This window comes from Epinephelus fuscoguttatus, linkage group LG14 (genome assembly GCF_011397635.1).
Source record: "Epinephelus fuscoguttatus linkage group LG14, E.fuscoguttatus.final_Chr_v1".
Classification (NCBI taxonomy): Eukaryota; Metazoa; Chordata; class Actinopteri; order Perciformes; family Serranidae; genus Epinephelus; species Epinephelus fuscoguttatus.
The window spans coordinates 27419509-27442144 of NC_064765.1; the positions used below are offsets into that span (position 1 = coordinate 27419509).

Consider the following 22636-nt stretch of genomic DNA (forward strand, 5'->3'; position numbering starts at 1 on the left):
TTGTTCAAGATTCTTTATCCAGACAGGCCGCTCACCCCAAAACATCATTTTATGACTCACTATTGGCGCATGATGATAAAGTTTGGCCCACTTTTGAAGTTATGGTGTATGAGATTTGAGAGTAAGCATGGTCCTCTGAAACGACACGCTCATGTTGTATGTAATTTCATTAATATTTCTAAGACTTTGGCTTATAAGAATCAAGTTCAAAGTATGTATAATTGGAAATTTAGTGATCCACTGACAAAAAAAGACTGTTTCAAATGCCTTTCCAGTCATGGTTGGATCTTTGGAAATAAGTGATCTGGTCATTGAAAATTTGAAAGCACTTCGGTGTGATATCAGCACTTGCAGCACAATTCATGTAGTTCACTCTGTCTGTTGGCTTGATCAGACATATAAAACTGGTTGCGTACTTGCTTTAAACTGTGACTTAAGAGGGGAGTGTCTCTTTGGAGAGACTGATTGTTTAAATTTGCATTACTGTAAAGTGCTTTACCTTTGACATACCTGAGCCAGTCGCTTACTCGTAACAATTAGTAGAGGCTAATGAATGGTGCCGCCAGTCTTGTGATCGTGCAGTTAATGACAGTGTGGCCTGATGTCCCCTGCAGCGATCATTAGCAGGTTAGCGCATTGTTCTGGAATTATTACAGTTGAACTTCTGTGAATGTTTGCCCTGAAATGTTTTGGTCAACCCAGATTTTAAGAGGTTAAAAATGAATCCAGTTTGGGGATTTTTTTGGTTTGTTTGGTTATCTTGGGAGGGAAAATTCAAGTGACCTTGCCTTTTGACTGCAGTTTGCGCAATTTTTTGTGAATATTGTATAATTGTATCTGCATGTTTTTATGCATGTATTGTGATCTCATTCACTGGCATTGAGAATGAAATGGAGTGTTGCAATTATTTCAAAAATCTGCAATGATTGAAGTATTTTAATAAATGTTACCTGAATTCAATGAAATTGTTTATTTTGGGAGCATTTTAGTGGATTGCAAGCATACAAATTCCATTTTAGGATGATTTTAGCAAAAAAGTATAAACAACATCTCTGTGTTGTTTTTAACACAACTTTGTGTTTGAAATATTTAACACACAATATATGTTAAAAACAGCACATCTCTGTGTTGTCTTTAACACAGTTTTGTGTTTGAAATATTTAACACACACAATATGTGTTAAAAACAGCACATCTCTGTGTTGTTTTTAACAGTTTTATGTTTGAAATATTTAACACACTATGTGTTAAATGTGCTAACACACTGATTGTGTTGAAAGCAACACAAGATGTGTTGTCCTTAACTAGACACACTGATGTGTTAATTTTTTTTTTAATAAATTATTTTTAATATATCTGTTTTGAGAGTGTATATATTAATTATATTGATTCTCTCTCTCTCTCTCTCTCTATATATAGCTGAGAAGTACTTTACTGCCACTATCTGCTTCTGCTTCTCTATCATATATTAGTGTGTGTGTGTGTGTGTGTGTGTGTATATATATATATATATATTTATATATATATGTATTGTGTGTGTTTTGCAGAATACCTATCATACATCACATATATCATATATCAGAATATTCTATTACTGTTAAGCCCACTATGAATATTAAAATACGCCGAACCATGTGACCTGTATCATAGCTACATGTATGACGTTTGCAGCAAAAAAAAAATGCATGAAAATCAGTTTAGTATTCAGTGAGTTATGATTGATTAAATGTGCTGACACTTCATTGCGCCTGCCAAACAGATTACACTGAGTGGAGCGGGTGACCGGTCCAAGATGGTGGCCCCACAGCTCGTCAGCGCCAATGGGCAGTAGCGGTCGATGCGGCGTCTACTCTTTATTATGTCTATGAGTCCAACGCTTTTAGACTCTCCACCATGACGCACAGTCTGAAAATGCGCTGTCTAACTAGCAAGTGACTAGGACACGCCCATGTGCCGCACGCTGGCGCTTTGTGTTTTAGACTATCTAAGTAGGGCAAATGGTCTTCACTTTACCTATGATGGTTTTCGAAATTGTTCCTGAGCCCATGTAGTAATATCCTGTATCATGTCAGTTTTTAATGCAGGACCGTCTGAGGGATCAAAGGTCATGGGCTTTTGATACTGGTTTTCAGCCTTGATTTTTTTATCAAAATTACTACACATTCTGACTAAACCATTTAACATTTGACATGATGGTAGTTTATTAGTGCCCACATATTACAAAAAGTATTTATCTATCTTCTGTCCTTTCATATCCGTAGCCATGTTTTTTATCGACAAGTGATCAATCATTGTAGGTGAACCAGAGATATTGGTTAAAGCGAGATACCCCACTCAGCTCACTTCCTGATTCAGTGACGTCAGTGCCACGCCCCCGTAGGAGACTTGCGGCAGCTCTGAATGTATTGTCGTCAATGAGGAAAATGAACGTGATTACGTGATTTATAGTCAATCCTTTTGCCCTGTAGTCACTACAGTAAATACTGGGTTCATTTTCCACAAGCCACACATCTTACCAACATTCTGACACTAAATCTGCATTTTTCATCCGGACAGATCAAGAGAAAGTTAACTTTGTTTGAGCCCAGTCCGTCTCAGAAAACAAGTTCTCGCGAGATCTCGTGATCTTGATAAACAGGCAGTAAAATCAGGCGCAAAATCACAGTTAGCTTATAAACAGTTATTTACCGCTAGTAATAAATAAAAAATGCCCAAGCTTTGTGCAGCAATAGGCTGCAATAATAGGAAGAATGTATTTTCATTCCCAAAGGAAGCAGACAGGTAAGCTAGTGTCACTTTCAGTCAGCACTGTGGGTGGGCCAGCTGTCACGTCAGAGATACTGGATGAGAACAGAGATATTGGAAAAAGCAGGCTCTGATTGGAGGGAGAGCTAACCTCGCCCACTTAGGAGACAGGAAGAGTAACCGTTTTCTTAACATTGGATAAGCCTACGGTGGGGTATCTCCTTTATCCAATATCTCTGGGTGAACTAACAACATCTAATGTTCAAATTAAGAAGTGCAACGACAGGGCTCGCTAGCAGTAGTATTTCAACATGACAGCGACATTATGTTTAAACTTGGGTGTACAATGTACATACAGTGCAATTTATGAGAAATATGCTCAAGCCATTTTGTAATTTCTTTCTAAAAATCCCTGTGGGCCATTTATAAACAGGTAACAGGCCTCAGTTGACCCGCAGGCCGTAGTTTGGCCTCCCCTACCATACATGAAGTGTTGTAAACATCTGGAGCCAAACTGCGTTTGCAGGTTGTATACATTTACTGACACTGACACTATTTTCTGCTTTCCTCACCAACATTTTTATTTTTTATTTTTTTGGCCCCTAATATTTTCAAATGAGGCAACAGTATAAGAAATTAAGTTTGTAAAGCCACAACAAAAGTGATTTAAATGAGCTCTATTAAGGTTCTGCAGCCTCTTAGTAATTGTCTACACATGCCTGTTGCTCTTCTTTTCTCCTGCCGGCTCAACTGAAGCCAGTGACTCTGTTTGAACTACCACAGGGTTTACATCTAAGTGTTATCTTGCAAAAAATTCAACAATCATAAAAAAGGGAAATGATTTACAAGACATTCCTTTTGGAGACCCAAATTCCCACCATAACCACAAGGTTATGGTGACATTGCATGTCACGACTTAGTATAACTGGCTAGTGCACTGCAGCGTGTTGATGCATAACCATTCACATGTTCTATGACAAAGGATGTTTACAATTAAATGTCTTCTTGGAAAATGATTGCCTTAACTTTTAGCAGGTGTAGACCACCTACTGGCCTTTAGCCCGAAACAATCAGCGTAGTATTAAGTTATCCATTAGAATTTTTGGTCATAAAAAACACAGTCCAGATCTACAAACATCTAGTGAATAAAAAATAACTACCTAACATCCATCTACAAAAGTCTGCAGCGATTGAAAACCTAGGTGGCCCGCTTTTTCTCCATAAAAATACACACATGCACATGATAACATCACTGACAAGCACACAGCTTTGTCAGTTAGATAAGAACACCACTGCAGCAAACAATCACACCTTGAGGCAGCTTTGTCCTGCATAATCTTTAACAAGGTATCATTGGTCTGGTGACGTGAGAGACTATTGTATTTGGGGAAAAAGATAATGCTATCTTTTACTCAGTAAAGCGCACATGGACAATCCAGCTCTTTATAGTTTCACCTCTGGTGTCTTCAGCTCCTCAGTGACAAATTGTCACAGCTAAGTCCTTGATCACAAGTCATCCCCTGAGTTCTCAAAGAGCGCTGAGTGCACTTGAATGCATTCTCGACTTTCAAATTAAATGACTGTCCCAATCTCGTTACTGGACAGCGCTACAAACATATCTACATCTACTGAGAGAGAGCAGATCACCGTACTTTCTCCATGGCTTTCCACATAGGCCAATGCAAACTGGGGACATGAAAATACCAGATCTGACCCTTGTTCCTGATTCTAGTGCTACACTGGTGTTCAACCCAATTTCCCACCAAGATATTCAGGGCTTCAGGTTCTTCGTCCACCACAGTCACGTGACTCAGAGAGATGGTGATAAAAACACTGTCACTGTTATCACCCTCACAGATGGAACAACCAGATAAAGAACCTGTAGACTGTAATTTACACATCTCAGACAGATTGCCATCCTGGTTAAGAGACAATAAATATTGGTCAATGTGTTACTTAATGTCTATATCAGATTCATTGTAGCAGTAAACAGTATATCCCGCTTTTGATTCCAAACGCAAATCTTATCTTGTGCAATCCCTTATCAGACATGATTACTGGTGTATCAAACAGTCATGACAGCTTTGCGAAATTCAACGTCAAGCCTTTTTTTATTTATGTGACTTGCTAATGCTGGTTAATATTAAATTTCTGTTCTAAGGAAAAGATGCGGCCAGGGTGCACCTGGCAAAAGTGAATTTCTTGTTTTGTTTAATGAATAATTGTATGCCTAAAAAAAATCAATAAACAATGAATGACAAAAAAAGTATTTTCTTGATTGTAGATGTACAATCTTAGTAGATCACACAATTGATTGCATAAGTATAATCTCTCGATTTCTGACAGCATGATTGTATTTTTAGAACTCATCAATAAAAACAGTGAAACTCTTACCTCTGGATGTTTCAGCTCCTCAGTTAGATAATTCAGAGTGTTCCAACCATCATAGGACCACAAGCCTTGATAGAAAGCAATGCCAATGGAGCTGACATCAGCATTTGTTCCCTCGAAAAAGTTATCAAAGTTCTCGGTGTGTCCTTGGAAAAGCTTCACAACACCTCCCAATATGATCACTGCCAGTACCAGCAATTTTATTACCATGGTGCCCACCTGGATGGCGGTGGCCAAGCGTACACTCAGACAGTTAACTATGGCCAGCACCATGATAGCTCCTGCTGCCACCAACTTCAACACCACTTGTGGAGTCGTGCAGCCACTGTAAAAGGGTGCCACGACATATTCGGCAAAACTCAGAGCAATTCCTGTAGCACTGGCGGGCCTCATTACAATGACAAAGCTGGTGACGAACATAAATGCCACCACTTTTCCTACCGTCCGCAGAATGTAGATATATTCTGCTCCAGACTCTGGTACGACTGTGCCCAGTTCACTGTAGCAGAGACCCCCCAGCATGGCTATCAATCCACAGCAAGTCCATATGATAAAGCTGGCCCCGGGGCTGCCAATAGTAGACAGCACATACTGGGGGGATATGAAAATCCCAGATCCCATCATGGTTCCAGCAATGAATGATACAGCCCCTATAATCCCCACTTCCCTCTTCAGATTCAGTCTCTGTGTGTCACTCTCCATTGTTTGAGACCTGCTGCTTCCTCAAAGGCATTCACAGTGGATACTGGACACGCACATACCCAGAACTGGCTGTAGATTAACTGCACTGGTCAAAACAACAGATGAAAGTACCCTGGTCTTCAACAGCCACTAAACCAAGGCGTGGTGTGGCCGTTTGTCTTTGACTTTGCTCATTACTTCCAGTTGCATTCTCTTTAAAGACAATTATTTTTTCCCTTTATACACCAAAGTTTATTTGATATAAGTTTGTGTTCAAACCACTGGTAAGAACATTTTTAGGGGTCCGTGTAAACAAGTAGGTTGAATTTGCAAACCTAATGCAAGAAATCCTGAAAATACTGCTTGCAAGATTATATTGCTTGTCCTTAGTATTAACAGGGCAAGGACAATCTTAAAATATGTTCCTGTTGATTTCAGTTCTCACAGTCTGATTATTTGGAATGGTTTGTCAGACTTGAAATATAACCCAAATGCCTGTTTTTGCTTAGGAATTTTAATGCTCCTTCTTCCTTTCAAATGCGAGAGGTCTGGTTTGGACCTCCATTTTTAGGGAAAGAAATAAATACATGTATGTGACAAATACTAATACATAAATAATAAACAAGGAATGACTAACATATTACTTAAGGCCTCTAGTGAAAAATTAATTATAATGAATTGCCATATTATAGTACTGTAAATTCTATGCTGATATGTTTATGACACCAGGAGATCTGCTGTTATTCATTAGTTTGTGACACATATGAAAAATACTATTCTACTGGCTCCCCTCAGAGGGATGGAGCAATGGTTCTACTTCAACTTCCCTCTGGATGCAAAGTTCCTTACACTACCAAGACTGTGAGACCAACCACTCTGTGAGGGAAATGTTATTGTAGCCTCTGGTATCTGTGTATCTCTGGTTAATTCTCTGCTGGCCTCACCTAATTCTACCATCCCGCTCTTGTCCACTAAAATGATATCTGGTCTGCTGTCTACCGTGTGCCTGATTCCATGTGAATGCAGCATAACACCTGCATCACTGCCAACAAAATTAAATAGAAAAGCCGGTTAAAATTAAGGTTGAGCAGCACTATGCCCGCATGGGCAAGCACAGCTTCCATGGTCAGTGTAGCAGCTTCACTTGATAATAATGGATGCACTCTGCTGCATGCATGTTGCAGCAGACTTGTCACACTGCAACCGTGTCCCATGTATCTTAGATGTAAGACATCAAGTCCCAACCTCCAGAGAGCTCATAAAAACACCTCTGAGAATGATTTGTAGCCAAAGAGTGACTGATTAACAGGCCGTAGTCAGCAGTGACCACCCCAGACGTTTTTCCTTGTGTTGGCCAGATAGGGCCACTGAAAATCTTGGGCTGGCACACCAAAACCAAAAGCCATAACTGAATTTAAGGAATTTGATTTTGCTGTTAAAGTATATATAGGTTAGTTTAAAACTTTGCCAATAAATAATAGTTGTTCCCTTACCCAAATTAAGCCTAACTTTAAAGTGTTCCTAACAAGTTTTGCCAAGACAACTAACTAACTGTCTGATTACACAAGAGGGGGCGCCACTGGAGGCAATCTTTTATCTGTACACAGTTCCTCTCCCAAGATTCTAATCACCTTACAATATATAATTCTGATATCTTACTGTGACTGGTAAATTGGTAGCCTCTGTCATTTAAACTGACCCATTCTGTAAGACTGCATTGCTTATTGCCCAAGTATATTATCTCTCAACTTTTCATTTGTCACAGTTGATCATTAGATCTTTGTAAGTTATGGTAAACCATAAAGTAATTTAAGGAACTTGTTGAGCATACAAGGTAATTGTGTAAACAACAAACAGTGAAACTCTTACTCCTGGAACATAAAGGCCACCACTTGTCCTGCCGTCCGCAGAAAGTAGATAAACTCTCCTCCAGACTCTGGTATGACTGTGCCCAGTTCAGCATAGCAGAGTCCCGCCAGCATGGTTATCAACCCACAGCAAGTCCATATAACAAAGGTGGCCCCTGGGCTGCCACTAGCGGACATCACAAACTGGGGGGATATGAAAATCCCAGATCCTATACTGACACCAGCAATGAATGATACAGCTCCTATAATCCCCACTTCCCTCTTCAGATTGAGTCTCTGCGTGTCTCTCTCCATTGATTGACTGCTAGTGTCTCCGTAAGTGACTCCGTAAGTCAGTTGATACAAGACATGTACTGCGCAATATTGTGCTGGCTGTAGATTAACAGCTTTCCACCAGGTACCTGAAATTACCCTGTCACACTTGAGCAAGGTCTGGCAAACCTGTTTTATGATATGATATGGCTTAATTGACATGATGATGATCATAAGAACAACAAATACATAGGCTTTTCCACTCTGCTTCCGCTTTTACATCTATCTTTTTAAAAACCTTTTGCTAAGATTTTTGCAGCATTGCTTTAAGCCGGACTCAACTAATTCTACCATCCTGCTCTTGTCCACTAAAATGATATCCAGTTTGCTGTCTACCGTGTCCCTGATTCCGCACAGGCAAGCACAACTTCCATGGTCAGTGTAGCAGCTTCACTTGATTATAATGGATGCACTCTGCTGCAGGCATGCTGCGGCAGACTTGTCACACTGCAACCGTGTCCCATGCATTTTAGACGTAAGACATCAAGTCCTAAACTCCAGGGAGCTCATAAAAGCACCTCCGAGAATGATTTGTAGCCAAACAGTGACTGATTAAGAGGCCGTAGTCAGCAGTGACCACCCCAGACGTTTTTCCTTGTGTTGGCCAGATAGGGCCACTGAAAATCTTGGGCTGGCACACCAAAACCAAAAGCCATAACTGAATTTAAGGAATTTGATTTTGCTGTTAAAGTATATATAGGTTAGTTTAAAACTTTGCCAATAAATAATAGTTGTTCCCTTACCCAAATTAAGCCTAACTTTAAAGTGTTCCTGACAAGTTATGCCAAGACAGCAAACTAACTGTCTGATTACACAAGAGGGAGGCCACTGGAAGCAATCTTTTATCTGTACACAGTTCCTCTCCCAAGATTCTAATCACTTTACGATATATAATTCTGATATCTTACTGTGACTGGTAAATTGGTAGCCTCTGTCATTTAAACTGACCCATTCTGTAAGACTGCATTGCTTATTGCCCAAGTATATTATCTCTCAACTTTTCATTTGTCACAGTTGATCATTAGATCTTTGTAATTTATGGTAAACTATAAAGTAATTTAAGGAACTTGTTGAGCATACAAGGTAACTGTGTAAACAACAAACAGTGAAACTCTTACTCCTGGAACATAAAGGCCACCACTTGTCCTGCCATCCGCAGAAAGTAGATAAACTCTCCTCCAGACTCTGGTATGACTGTGCCCAGTTCAGCATAGCAGAGTCCCGCCAGCATGGTTATCAACCCACAGCAAGTCCACATGACAAAGGTGGCCCTTGGGCTGCCACTAGCGGACATCACAAACTGGGGGGATATGAAAATCCCAGATCCTATACTGACACCAGCAATGAATGATACAGCTCCTATAATCCCCACTTCCCTCTTCAGATTGACTCTCTGCGTGTCCCTCTCCATTGATTGACTGCTAGTGTCTCCGTGAGTGACTCTGTAAGTCAGTGGATACAGGACATGTACTGCGCAACATTGTGCCGGCTGTAGATTAACAGCTTTCCACCAGGTACCTGAAATTACCCTGTCACACTTGAGCAAGGTCTGGCAAACCTGTTTTATGATATGATATGGCTTAATTGACATGATGATGATCATAAGAACAACAAATACATAGGCTTTTCCACTCCGCCTCGCTTTACATCTATCTTTTTAAAAACCTTTTGCTAAGATTTTTGCAGCATTGCTTAAAGCCGGACTCAACTAATTCTACCATCCTGCTCTTGTCCACTAAAATGATATCCAGTTTGCTGTCTACCGTGTCCCTGATTCCGCACAGGCAAGCACAACTTCCATGGTCAGTGTAGCAGCTTCACTTGATTATAATGGATGCACTCTGCTGCAGGCATGCTGCGGCAGACTTGTCACACTGCAACCGTGTCCCATGCATTTTAGACGTAAGACATCACGTCCTAAACTCCAGGGAGCTCATAAAAGCACCTCCGAGAATGATTTGTAGCCAAACAGTGACTGATTAAGAGGCCGTAGTCAGCAGTGACCACCCCAGACGTTTTTCCTTGTGTTGGCCAGATAGGGCCACTGAAAATCTTGGGCTGGCACACCAAAACCAAAAGCCATAACTGAATTTAAGGAATTTGATTTTGCTGTTAAAGTATATATAGGTTAGTTTAAAACTTTGCCAATAAATAATAGTTGTTCCCTTACCCAAATTAAGCCTAACTTTAAAGTGTTCCTGACAAGTTATGCCAAGACAGCAAACTAACTGTCTGATTACACAAGAGGGAGGCCACTGGAAGCAATCTTTTATCTGTACACAGTTCCTCTCCCAAGATTCTAATCACTTTACGATATATAATTCTGATATCTTACTGTGACTGGTAAATTGGTAGCCTCTGTCATTTAAACTGACCCATTCTGTAAGACTGCATTGCTTATTGCCCAAGTATATTATCTCTCAACTTTTCATTTGTCACAGTTGATCATTAGATCTTTGTAATTTATGGTAAACTATAAAGTAATTTAAGGAACTTGTTGAGCATACAAGGTAACTGTGTAAACAACAAACAGTGAAACTCTTACTCCTGGAACATAAAGGCCACCACTTGTCCTGCCATCCGCAGAATGTAGATAAACTCTCCTCCAGACTCTGGTATGACTGTGCCCAGTTCAGCATAGCAGAGTCCCGCCAGCATGGTTATCAACCCACAGCAAGTCCACATGACAAAGGTGGCCCTTGGGCTGCCACTAGCGGACATCACAAACTGGGGATATGAAAATCCCAGATCCTATACTGACACCAGCAATGAATGATACAGCTCCTATAATCCCCACTTCCCTCTTCAGATTGACTCTCTGCGTGTCCCTCTCCATTGATTGACTGCTAGTGTCTCCGTGAGTGACTCTGTAAGTCAGTGGATACAGGACATGTACTGCGCAACATTGTGCCGGCTGTAGATTAACAGCTTTCCACCAGGTACCTGAAATTACCCTGTCACACTTGAGCAAGGTCTGGCAAACCTGTTTTATGATATGATATGGCTTAATTGACATGATGATGATCATAAGAACAACAAATACATAGGCTTTTCCACTCCGCTTCCGCTTTTACATCTATCTTTTTAAAAACCTTTTGCTAAGATTTTTGCAGCATTGCTTAAAGCCGGACTCAACTAATTCTACCATCCTGCTCTTGTCCACTAAAATGATATCCAGTTTGCTGTCTACCGTGTCCCTGATTCCGCACAGGCAAGCACAGCTTCCATGGTCAGTGTAGCAGCTTCACTTGATTATAATGGATGCACTCTGCTGCAGGCATGCTGCGGCAGACTTGTCACACTGCAACTGTGTCCCGTGTAATTTAGACGTAAGACATCACGTCCTAAACTCCAGGGAGCTCATAAAAGCACTTCCGAGAATGATTTGTAGCCAAATAGTGACTGATTAACAGGCCGTAGTCAGCAGTGACCACCCCAGACATTTTTCCTTGTGTTGGCCAGATAGGGCCACTGAAAATCTTGGGCTGGCACACCAAAACCAAAAGCCATAACTGAATTTAAGGAATTTGATTTTGCTGTTAAAGTATATATAGGTTAGTTTAAAACTTTGCCAATAAATAATAGTTGTTCCCTCGCCCAAATTAAGCCTAACTTTAAAGTGTTCCTGACAAGCTATGCCAAGACAACTAACTAACTGTCTGATTACACAAGAGGGGGCGCCACTGGAGGCAATCTTTTATCTGTACACAGTTCCTCTCCCAAGATTCTAATCACCTTACAATATATAATTCTGGTATCTTACTGTGACTGGTAAATTGGTAGCCTCTGTCATTTAAACTGACCCATTCTGTAAGACTGCATTGCTTATTGCCCAAGTATATTATCTCTCAACTTTTCATTTGTCACAGTTGATCATTAGATCTTTGTAATTTATGGTAAACCATAAAGTAATTTAAGGAACTTGTTGACCACACAAGGTAATTGTGTAAACAACAAACAGTGAAACTCTTACCTCTGGATGTTTCAGCTCCTCGGTTAGATAATTCAGTGTTCCACCCACTATAGGACCACAAGCCTTGATAGAAAGCAATGCCAATGGAGCTGACATCAGTATTTGTTCCCTCAAAAGCGTTATCAAAGTTCTCGGTGTGACCTTGGAAAAGCTTCACAACACCTCCCAATGTGATCACTGTCAGTGCCAGTACTTTGACAACCAGGGTAACCATCTGGATGGTGGTAGCCAAGCGTACACTCAGACAGTTAACTATAGTCAGCACGATGATAGCTCCTGCTGCCACCAACTTCAACACCAGTTGTGGAGGGCTACAGCCACTGTAAAAAGGGGCCAAGATGCATTCAGCAAAATTCAGGGCAATTCCTGTTCCAGCGGCAGGCTTCATAACAATGACAAAGCTGATGACAAACATAAAGGCCACCACTTTTCCTACCGTCTGCAGAATGTAGATAAACTCTCCTCCAGACTCTGGTATGACTGTGCCCAGTTCAGCATAGCAGAGTCCCGCCAGCATGGTTATCAACCCACAGCAAGTCCATATAACAAAGGTGGCCCCTGGGCTGCCACTAGCGGACATCACAAACTGGGGAGATATGAAAATCCCAGATCCTATACTGACACCAGCAATGAATGATACAGCTCCTATAATCCCCACTTCCCTCGTCAGATTTAGTCTCTGTGTGTCTCTCTCCATTGTTTGACTGCTAGTGTCTCCGTAAGTCAGTGGATACAGGACATGTACTGCGCAATATTGTGCTGGCTGTAGATTAACAGCTGTCCACCAGGTACCTGAAATTACCCTGTCACACTTGAGCAAGGTCTGGCAAACCTATTTTTATGATATGATATGGCTTGATTGACATGATGATGATCATAAGAACAACAAATACATAGGCTTTTCTGCTCTAAATAGGCTTTTACATCTATCTTTTTAAAAACCTTTTGCTAAGATTTTCGCAGAATTGCTTTAAGCCGGACTCAACTAATTCTACCATCCTGCTCTTGTCCACTAAAATGATATCCAGTTTGCTGTCTACCGTGTCCCTGATTCCGCACAGGCAAGCACAGCTTCCATGGTCAGTGTAGCAACTTCACTTGGCCCCTGGGCTGCCACTAGCCATATCATATAAAAACGGGTTTGCCAGACCTTGCTCAAGCACTCTGCTGCAGGCATGCTGCGGCAGACTTGTCACACTGCAACCGTGTCCCATGTATTTTAGATGTAAGACATCAATTACAAAGGGAGCTCATAAAAGCACCTCTGAGAATGATTTGTAGCCAAATAGTCACTGATTAGGAGGCTGTAGTCAGCAGTGACCACCCCAGACGTTTTTCCTTGTGTTGGCCAGATAGGGCCACTGAAAATCTTGGGCTGGCACACCAAAACCAAAAGCCATAACTGAATTTAAGGAATTTGATTTTGCTGTTAATATATATATAGGTTAGTTTAAAACTTTGCCAATAAATAATAGTTGTTCCCTCGCCCAAATTAAGCCTAACTTTAAAGTGTTTCTGACAAGCTATGCCAAGACAACTAACTAACTGTCTGATAACACAAGAGGGGGGCCACTGGAAGCAATATTTTATCTGTACACAGTTCCTCTCCCAAGATTCTAATCACTTTATTTAATATATAATTCTGATATATTACTGTGATTGGTAAATTGGTAGCCTCTGTCATTTAAACTGACCCATTCTGTAAGACTGCATTGCTTATTGCCCAAGTATATTATCTCTCAACTTTTCATTTGTCACAGTTGATCATTAGATCTTTGTAAGTTATGGTAAACCATAAAGTAATTTAAGGAACTTGTTGAGCATACAAGGTAATTGTAAAAACAACAAACAGTGAAACTCTTACCTCTGGATGTTTCAGCTCCTCGGTTAGATAATTCAGAGTGTTTCATCCACCATAGGACCACAAGCCCTGATAGAAAGCAATGCCAGTGGAGCTGACATCAGCATTTGTTCCCTCGAAAGAGTTATAGTAGTAGTAGTAGTAGTAGTTTTATTCAGTCATGACAACACCAAACATTGTACACAGTATTGACATTTCACACAAAATCACAAAATCAAGAATCATGTGTTGAATATTGACTGAAAAGGCATAGGCAGAAGCAGACTGCTTATAAGAGCCTATCCTATATTATCAACTTTTTAGCCTACCAACCTCCAAAAAACAAAGAAACCACAACAACAGATAATTAATCGCACTTATAAGCTTCAAAAATAGCTTTACAAACCATTTTCTTAAAAACCAAAAGAGAATGACATGTTTTTAAATTTATGTTGGCATCATTCCAGAATTTAACGCCAATAATGGAGACCCATCTCCTTTTCATACCTTTTTTAGCTTTTTGTACAGTAAACTTGCAAGCACCTCTAAGATTATAAGGACTGTCCTGAATTGAAAAGAACCTCTGTATTGAGTCAGGGAGCATTTTTGATTTTGCTCTAAACATAATTTGCATTATTTTATAATAAAACAGATCATTAAATTTCATAACATGGGAATTTAGAAAAAGTATTTCTGTGTGAGCATAATAATCAGCCTTATTGATAATACGTATAACTCGTTTTTGCAGTTTTATTATTGAATTTATGGTGGTTTTAAAGGTGGATCCCCACAATTCCACACAGTAAGATATATAGGGAACAATCAATGAGTAGTAGATCAAATGTAAAGCCATGGAATTCAATACATTTCTGGATTTATACAGGATTGCAAGTGATTTTGAGATTTCCCTTTAATATATTCAATGTGTTGTTTCCATGTTAGCTTTTGATCAATGACAACCCCAAGGAATTTAGTCTCAGAAACTCTTTCGATGTCAACATTACAGATTTTTAATTTAACATTACAATCACTTTCATTTGGATTCCCAAAAACCATAAATTTTGTTTTCTTAATATTTAAAGATAATTTATTGACATCAAACCAAGTCTTGAGATATTCCAGCTCCATTTCTACACAACACAAAAGTTCCTTTAAATTCTTACCAGAGCAAAACAAATTGGTATCATCTGCAAATATTACATATCTAAAAATCTGTTACATTGCAGATGTCATTGATATAAAGAATGAACAGTATTGGACCAATCACTGATCCTTGTGGTACGCCACATGTAATCTTTCTCAGTGCTGACATAGTATCATTAATTTGTACACACTGGTGTCTGTTACCTAAATAACTTTCCAGCCAAGAATGAACAACCCTCGTATTCCATACATCTCTAATTTCTTCAATAACTGTCTGTGATCTATGGTGTCACCTTCTGCAGATCAATATACAGACCAATAGAACACTCACCATTTTCATTTGCATTTGCTATTTCTTCTACCATTTGCATTACTGCAAAAGCAGTGGTTCTGCTTTCTCTGAATCCATATTGATTTTCACTTAATAATTTATTTTTATGAATGAACAAATTTAATTGTTTTACAAACAGTTTCTCTAAAATTTTAGAAAATTAAAAAAGTGATATTGGTCTGTAATTTTCCATATAGTGTTTATCTCCATTTTTATGAATTGGGATCACCTTTGCTATCTTCATGTTGTTAGGAAAGATTCCTTTTTGGAAAGACAGATTACAAACATAGATCAAGGGTCTGACAATATAATCAATAACATCTTTAATAATTACAGTATCAATGGAATGGATGTCAAGTGATCTCTTATTTTTTAATTTTCCTACAATTTCAATAATATCAGTTTCATGTACCCCACTTAAAAACATAGAACTAGCATTAGTATTCATCAAATTATTAAACATATATTTGTTGTCATCAGATACAGTAATCTCTTTTGCCAAAGAAGCTCCAACATTTACAAAGTAGTCATTGAACTCATCAACAATATTTCTTAAATCATCCACTTTATTATTAACTTTATTTATAAAGAAATCTGGAAGTTCTGAATTATTACTTTTATTATGTATAATATAATTGATTACCTTCCAAGTTTTTTGTATGTTATTTTTACTGTCCTCCAATATTTTACTATAGTATTCCTTTTTTTGAGTCCTCATAATAGTAGTTAGTTTGTTCTTATAGCGCTTATATTTTTCCTCACTATCACTAGTTCTCTGCTGTAAAAACTTTTGTACAGTTGGTTTTTCTTATTACATGCCTTTTGCAGACCTTTTGTAATCCATGGTTTACCTTCATATTGATCTTTCACCCTACACATTTTTATAGGACAATGCTTATTATATAATTTTAAAAATGCAGACAAAAATGCATCATATGCTAAATCTGGATCATCAACATAAACCTCATCCCAGTTACAATTTCCATCAGATCCATCTTTAAGGCTTCAATTCTTTCTAATGTTTTCAATCTCCTTAATTTGTAGGGATGTTTATTTCTATCAATCGTACATTTAGCAATTAAATTATGCACAACTACAAAAACAGGAAGGTGATCACTGACCTCACTTATGAGCAAACCGCTTGTTACTTGGTGATGAGTATTCGTAAAAATATTGTCTATAAGTGTTGCACTGTCTTTGGTTATTTGACTCGGGTTGTCAATCAGGGGCCAGATACCTAGACTGAACATTGTGTTACAAAATTCTGTTGTCATTTTATGTTCATTCCATTTCATTAAATCAATATTGAAATCACCACAAATAAAAACTTGTTTCTTATCACATACCTTACCTAAAATGTCAACCATGGAATTAACAAAGGAATCAATGCAAGAGCCAGGTGTCCTATATATGCAACTCACAATAATACTTTTCAGATTAGTGGAATGAATTTCAATTGTCAGACTCTCCATGATATCATCCACAACTGTACTGTCAACCACTCTACACTGAAAATCTTTCTGTACAAAGAAAGCCACTCCACCACTCCTTTTATTCTTGCGGTTTACATTAAAATGATTGTATCCCTCTAATATAAAATTGGAGCCCTTTTCATTTGTCAGCCAGGTTTCACTGATGGCAATGACTTGAAAACTATGTTTTAAAGATTGCACAATTCTTTGATTTGATCAAAATTTGCATAGAGGCTTCGACTATTAAAGTGTATAATTGAAAATCCATTCAGACTGAGTTCATTAAACTGAATTTCCGTGTAATATTTGGACCCAGAGTTCCAATCTTTATAAAAATTTGCATCTGGATCAATGTCATTCTCAAAACTAAATGATTTATGTTCAGCTGACTTCAAAAAACTTAAGTATGACTCTTCATATATTCTATTGAAACAGGGCTCAAAGTTATCAGTTATCAAAGTTCTCGGTGTGTCCTTGGAAAAGCTTCACAACACCTCCCAATGTGATCACTGTCAGTGCCAGTACTTTGGCAACCAGGGTAACCACCTGGATGGCAGTAGCCAAGTGTACGCTCAGACAGTTAACTATAGTCAGCACGATGATAGCTCCTGCTGCCACCAACTTCAACACCAGCTGTGGAGGGCTACAGCCGCTGTAAAAGGGGGCCAAGACGTATTCAGCAAAATCCAGGGCAATTCCTGTTCCAGCGGCAGGCTTCATAACAATGACAAAGCTGATGACAAACATAAAGGCCACCACTTTTCCTACCGTCTGCAGAATGTAGATAAACTCTCCTCCAGACTCTGGTATGACTGTGCCCTGTTCAGCATAGCAGAGTCCCGCCAGCATGGTTATCAACCCACAGCAAGTCCATATGACAAAGCTGGCCCCGGGGCTGCCACTAGATGACATCACGAACTGGGGGGATATGAAAATCCCAGATCCTACAATGGTGCTGGCAATGAATGATACAGCTCCAATAATCCCCACTTCCCTCTTCAGATTGAGTCTCTGCGTGTCACTCCCCATCGTGTGACTGCTACTGTCTTCTCACAAGCATTTACAGTGGATACTAAATAAGTACTGTGCAATATATAGCTGGCTGTAGATTAACAGCTTACCATCGAGCACCTGAAATTACCCTGTCACAATGGAGCAAGGTCTGTCAATCCTATTTTTATGACATAATATGGCTTAAGCCGTAGGACCCATTACAGGGACAGTGACAAGAAATCATGTTGATCATCTGGACTAAAAAAATAGTTTGATGCAGGCATGGATGCTAACAGCTGCCTCTCTGTCAGCTCCACTAAATTTGTGCTATAATTAGGCTCTTATGTCTATTTTGCAAGTGTTATCTGTGCTTTTTTGGTTGGCTGAGATGGTGGTGGCGTGTCGCTGCAGGACGTTTACTCAGGATGAATAAATCAGCTGAAAAGTCTGTAAACTATCCTCCTGCCGACATCTAGCTAGCTAGGTGCTGTTGAGCCAGGTCAACATTTTCAAATGTAAACATCAATAAAGTTGGGGAAGAAATGGACACCAGCTGAACTGGTATCCTGCTAGCCATTGTACAGATGTTGGAAAATACTGGACGACCTCTGTGCTGCATTAATTTCCAACAGGATATCAGGAACTATAACATCCTTTGATTCGCCGCAACTTGGCTAAACCCTGGACAGTGCCATTCAGCCAGGAGGCTCTTTGTCTATATGCGGATGTGACAGAGCAGAGGACTCTGTGTGAGAAGGAGAGAAGACCTATGCTTTACGGTGAATAGGGACTGGTGCTACTGTGGGAATGTTAAGTACTGTGCCGGGCAGCCCTGCTTTGGATCACTGCTAACAGCAGCTGCAGTGTGGCGCTGCCTTGTTCAGGAGGAGCACTTGTGCGGCAGTCTTGTTGAGGTCAGGACATGTGAACAGTTAAATCGTTCCACAACCAAAAACTATGTATTACCAGAACCATCCAGAAACATGGACAATTATAAAGCAGCAACCAACAATGTAAGAAAATGCAAAAAAGGACTAAATTACACAAGTCAAAGATGCTGATGGATTAACATTTTACCTTGTATAATTTCATGTGACAAATAAATTATTAAGATGATGTGATTTGAAAAGAATAGGCTTTTATACTCTGCAGACTGCAGTCGACCTTTTTTAAGTCTTTTGCTAAGATTGTCACAGATTGACCGTTCACTAAGCCCAGCACCTTTGTGATGTATCAAGCTTTCGAAGCTCGCATGGAGCCCACACTGTAACTAACCGCACTCCCTGAAGAAATACAATCAAATTTTTAGAAAAACAAAAGAGCAATTTTAGAGACAAGCAGACAGAGGGGTCTACAGTATGTGTTTGAATGATATATCCAGGATGTCAAACTGATACAGCAGCAAAAACAGTTTAAAAAGATTAACATAGTGTGAAGCTAAAGCCGAACTATAGGCTACAGATCACTGTGTAAATGTGAACCACTTCATCACTGCTGATCAAGACAGAAGGCTATGAAAATAAAGGGAAACTTCACCGATATTCAACAAGCTGTTTGTCAGATGTGTGTGCAGATGAACGGTATTTGGTTTTTTACTGTGCCGCCATCCGACAGACCTCCACTGGCAGATGAGAGCTCCGTGGGAAGCTAAACGCCATTCATCTGCGCACAATGCAATGACACACAGCTGGTTGAATATCAGCAAAGTTTCCCGCTTCCCTTCACCAGTTCCTGTAGAGCAAGGTAGGTCTTTATTCACTGTATTATTAAAAAGCGAAAGTAGCATGTGTATACATTTAGTAGGCTATACTTGCTGTAGCTAGCTAGCTAACTGTACACTCTTCAGAGTGTGATTGTGGTTTTGGAACAGGGAAGAAATGTGAATGTCTTTCCAACCTCTCCGGGTAACGAGTATTACTAATACACGACGTGCCCCAGGCATAATGTTGAGTTTGAAATCCATTAAACCTGCCTGAAAATGAAGGAAATCTGAAACAACTGCATGAGAGTCTATGGAGCACAGCCGTGCTGTTGTCGGACCCTTGTCGGAGGTGGCTGATGCTACGCTATAATTGGCCAGACTGCATTTGAGGGGCAGGAAGCAAAAAGTCCATTTTCACAAACCTGTCTCCTAAAGCCATTTAAAAAATCTATTGGGGTTCATGGGGGTAAAGGTTTTTGTCATTCATTAGGCTATGTAGATAGGTACAATGCATCCAAATAATTGGGTTGAAACCAGTAGTCTCTTGTATCTCCTCTCCTGTGGGCAGCTAAGCCCTACCACCCAATTATGCTTAAACTGAGTGCAGTAGATTTTAGGGTTTGGTAGAAGTGCTCAGTAGCACCCTGACTCTGTGAATGGTAAGGCAAAGACTATCTATGCAAGACATGAAACTGTTTCAGAATTTTTGGAAACACGTTTTTAGTGAAATGTGTTCCTTAATCACAGTAAAAAAAACCCATGAAGCATAGGACACAAATAATCTCTGTCAGAGATTTTTCACAACAGACTCTGTTGCAATGTTGCCTGAGAGTAATCTGCAGGGTAGCATCACAAGAGAAGGAGGCAAGTCAGACCACATACAACCACCAACAAAATCCTCATTCCCTTTTACCTTGACTCCTAAACCAAGAAAGAGGGATGCACTAAAACACAAACTAATACTCTCACCAAATTTAGTACCCTCAGTACCCACAAATCCAAGATAGCAGCATGTCCATTGTCTCCTCAGTGTCTGTCTGTCTTAATTATTTTTAATTGACCTTAGTGCCTTTCCTCACTCTTGAAAAAGGTTTTTTTAGTAACTTTTGTGAATTTACTTCAAGCAATTTGAATGTTTTCGGGACTGTGTGCCTGTCCTCTGGCTGTAGCTATCTCAAGGAACCCAGGGAACTGCTGCAGTGTGGTTTGCTTTCAACCTAGATCTGTTACAGCAATACAGGGTCCCATCTTCTGCTGCACTGTGGTGTGCTTCTAGCCTGGAACTGCAGCAGCAAGTTCAGCTACATTGGCTATACTGGTTTGAGCTGTGTGCTGATACCATCTACACTACACTGAAGCCTGTGCTGTTTGTTTAAGCCATCCACACCACTGTCTGCTGGAGCAGATGCCATCTATATCAAAGTGAGGCCTGCACTGTCTGCTGGAGCACTCTCACTACTACTACTCTACTCTCTCTACATTAATAAGTGTTGAGAGTTGTGGAGTTATGGCATTTCTACTGACTTTACTTTGTTTATCGACTGTGTGGGACTTGGGGGCAAGTGATTGTTCCTGGGTGAGTACATCTGACAATGTGTTCAACCTGCTGGTCATTTCTCACGGATGCACTTGCACTACAGCTGCTGTGCAACCTGTACAACTACCACTCCATTTGGCACAGGACATGAACTTATCATCTGATCTGCCCAGAGTGCATAATCACCTCACGTTCAGTGAGAGATCCTGCTTGGCTTCAGCATGTAATGTTACTAAGCAGAGATTGTTGATTGTCTTATTATTACTTCTATCTGGTAACGTGCAACCTAACCCTGGCCCTGAGCTGCAGTGTATCCAGACACCATCTGATTTTAAATCCTTGTCTGGTCTTAAAATTGTTCATCTTAATGTGCGCAGCTTGTTAACTAAGATGGACATGGTCAGGATTTGGGTTAAATCAAGAGATGCAGATATTGTTATTATCTCGGAAACTTGGCTGTCCAAATCTATTGCTAAAGAAGATATTAACATAGTTGGATACAATGTTTATCGAACAGACAGGCCAAAGAAAGGTGGCGGTGTTGCCATCTATATCAAATCAAAATTTGATGCTTGCATAGTTCTGTCTGAATCCATCTGCAAACAACTGGAATTTTTGGCACTGAATGTGGAAATCATTAAGGGCCTTTGTATAACTGTTGTTGGGTGCTACAGACCTCCATCTGCCTCCAAGGAAGCGTTACAATATTTGAAGCATCTTTTGTCAAGACTGAATTATAGTGAACTTGTTTTAGCTGGTGATTTGAATTGGGATTGGCTTAAGCCAGTTTCTGATGATTTTAAATCTTTGTGTGACTCTATTAATTTTACCCAGTTGGTCAATTCACCCACTCGGCCAAACCTCAAAAGCCCTGAGAAGTCCACCTTGATTGATTTAATTTTGACAAATGTTCCTCATAAATTCTCTTCTCTGGGTGTGTTCTGCAATGACTTAAGCGATCACTGTGCTGTTGCTGCTATTAGAAACACTAAGATGCCCAAATCAAAGTCTCGTATTATTTATAAGAGGAACCTTAAACTTTTTAATGAGCAAGCCTATCATCACGATTTGTCTAATTTTGATTTGAAAAAAATAGGTTTGATCCCTGATGTAGAGTTAGCTTGGACATTCTTTAGGGATGGTTTTATGCAAATTGTGAATAAACATGCCCCTATTAGGAGATTTAGGGTAAAGGGGCGAGAAAACCCCTGGTTCTCTCCAGTGCTGGCAGAAAATATTTATGAGCGTAACCTGGCTTGGGCCAAGGCAAGGAAAACAGGTTCTCCTAATGATTGGCTTGTTTTCAGACAATTGAGAAACAAATGCTCTTCTTTTATCAAGAAAGCCAAATCTGAATATTATTTGTCTGTCACCACTGAGAACCTAAATGATCCACGGAAATTTTGGAAAGTTATTAATTCTCTTTCTGTGAGTAAAAGCAGTCAAGCTCTACCTACATATGTTTTAAAGGATTCTGTCCCTGTCTATGACAAAATGGAGGTATTGAATTGTTTTAACAAGCATTTTATATCTTCCGGTTCTCTATTTGATTCTGTGGGATCTGTCTCTGAGAGACCGCCCACCGACCTTCCAATGTATAGTGGTCAGCCTTTCAACTTTGTACCCTTCTCTGTTCAAGAAGTTCATAA

General features: G+C 39.7%; 1 protein-coding gene across 5 annotated transcripts in view; it reads right to left on the reverse strand.

Annotated features, from left to right (window-relative positions):
• zmp:0000001267 (b(0,+)-type amino acid transporter 1) overlaps nucleotides 1–22636 on the reverse strand; it is a 33963-nt gene that overhangs the window by 5989 nt on the left and 5338 nt on the right. Inside the window, exons 1-3 of one of the 5 annotated variants that reach the window (XM_049595763.1) lie at nucleotides 17524–17600; nucleotides 11970–12289; nucleotides 5139–5203 (exon numbers count right to left, since the gene is read on the reverse strand). The exons of 1 other annotated variant lie outside the window; for it this stretch is intronic. In XM_049595763.1, the coding sequence (XP_049451720.1) occupies nucleotides 5139–5203; nucleotides 11970–12289; nucleotides 17524–17585 (447 nt within the window). In that variant the 5' untranslated portion in view covers nucleotides 17586–17600. Of the gene's footprint in view, nucleotides 1–5138; nucleotides 6560–11969; nucleotides 12983–17523; nucleotides 17601–22636 lie in introns of those variants that run through there. 3 more of the 5 variants (XM_049595762.1, XM_049595759.1, XM_049595760.1) reach the window with 3 other exon arrangements.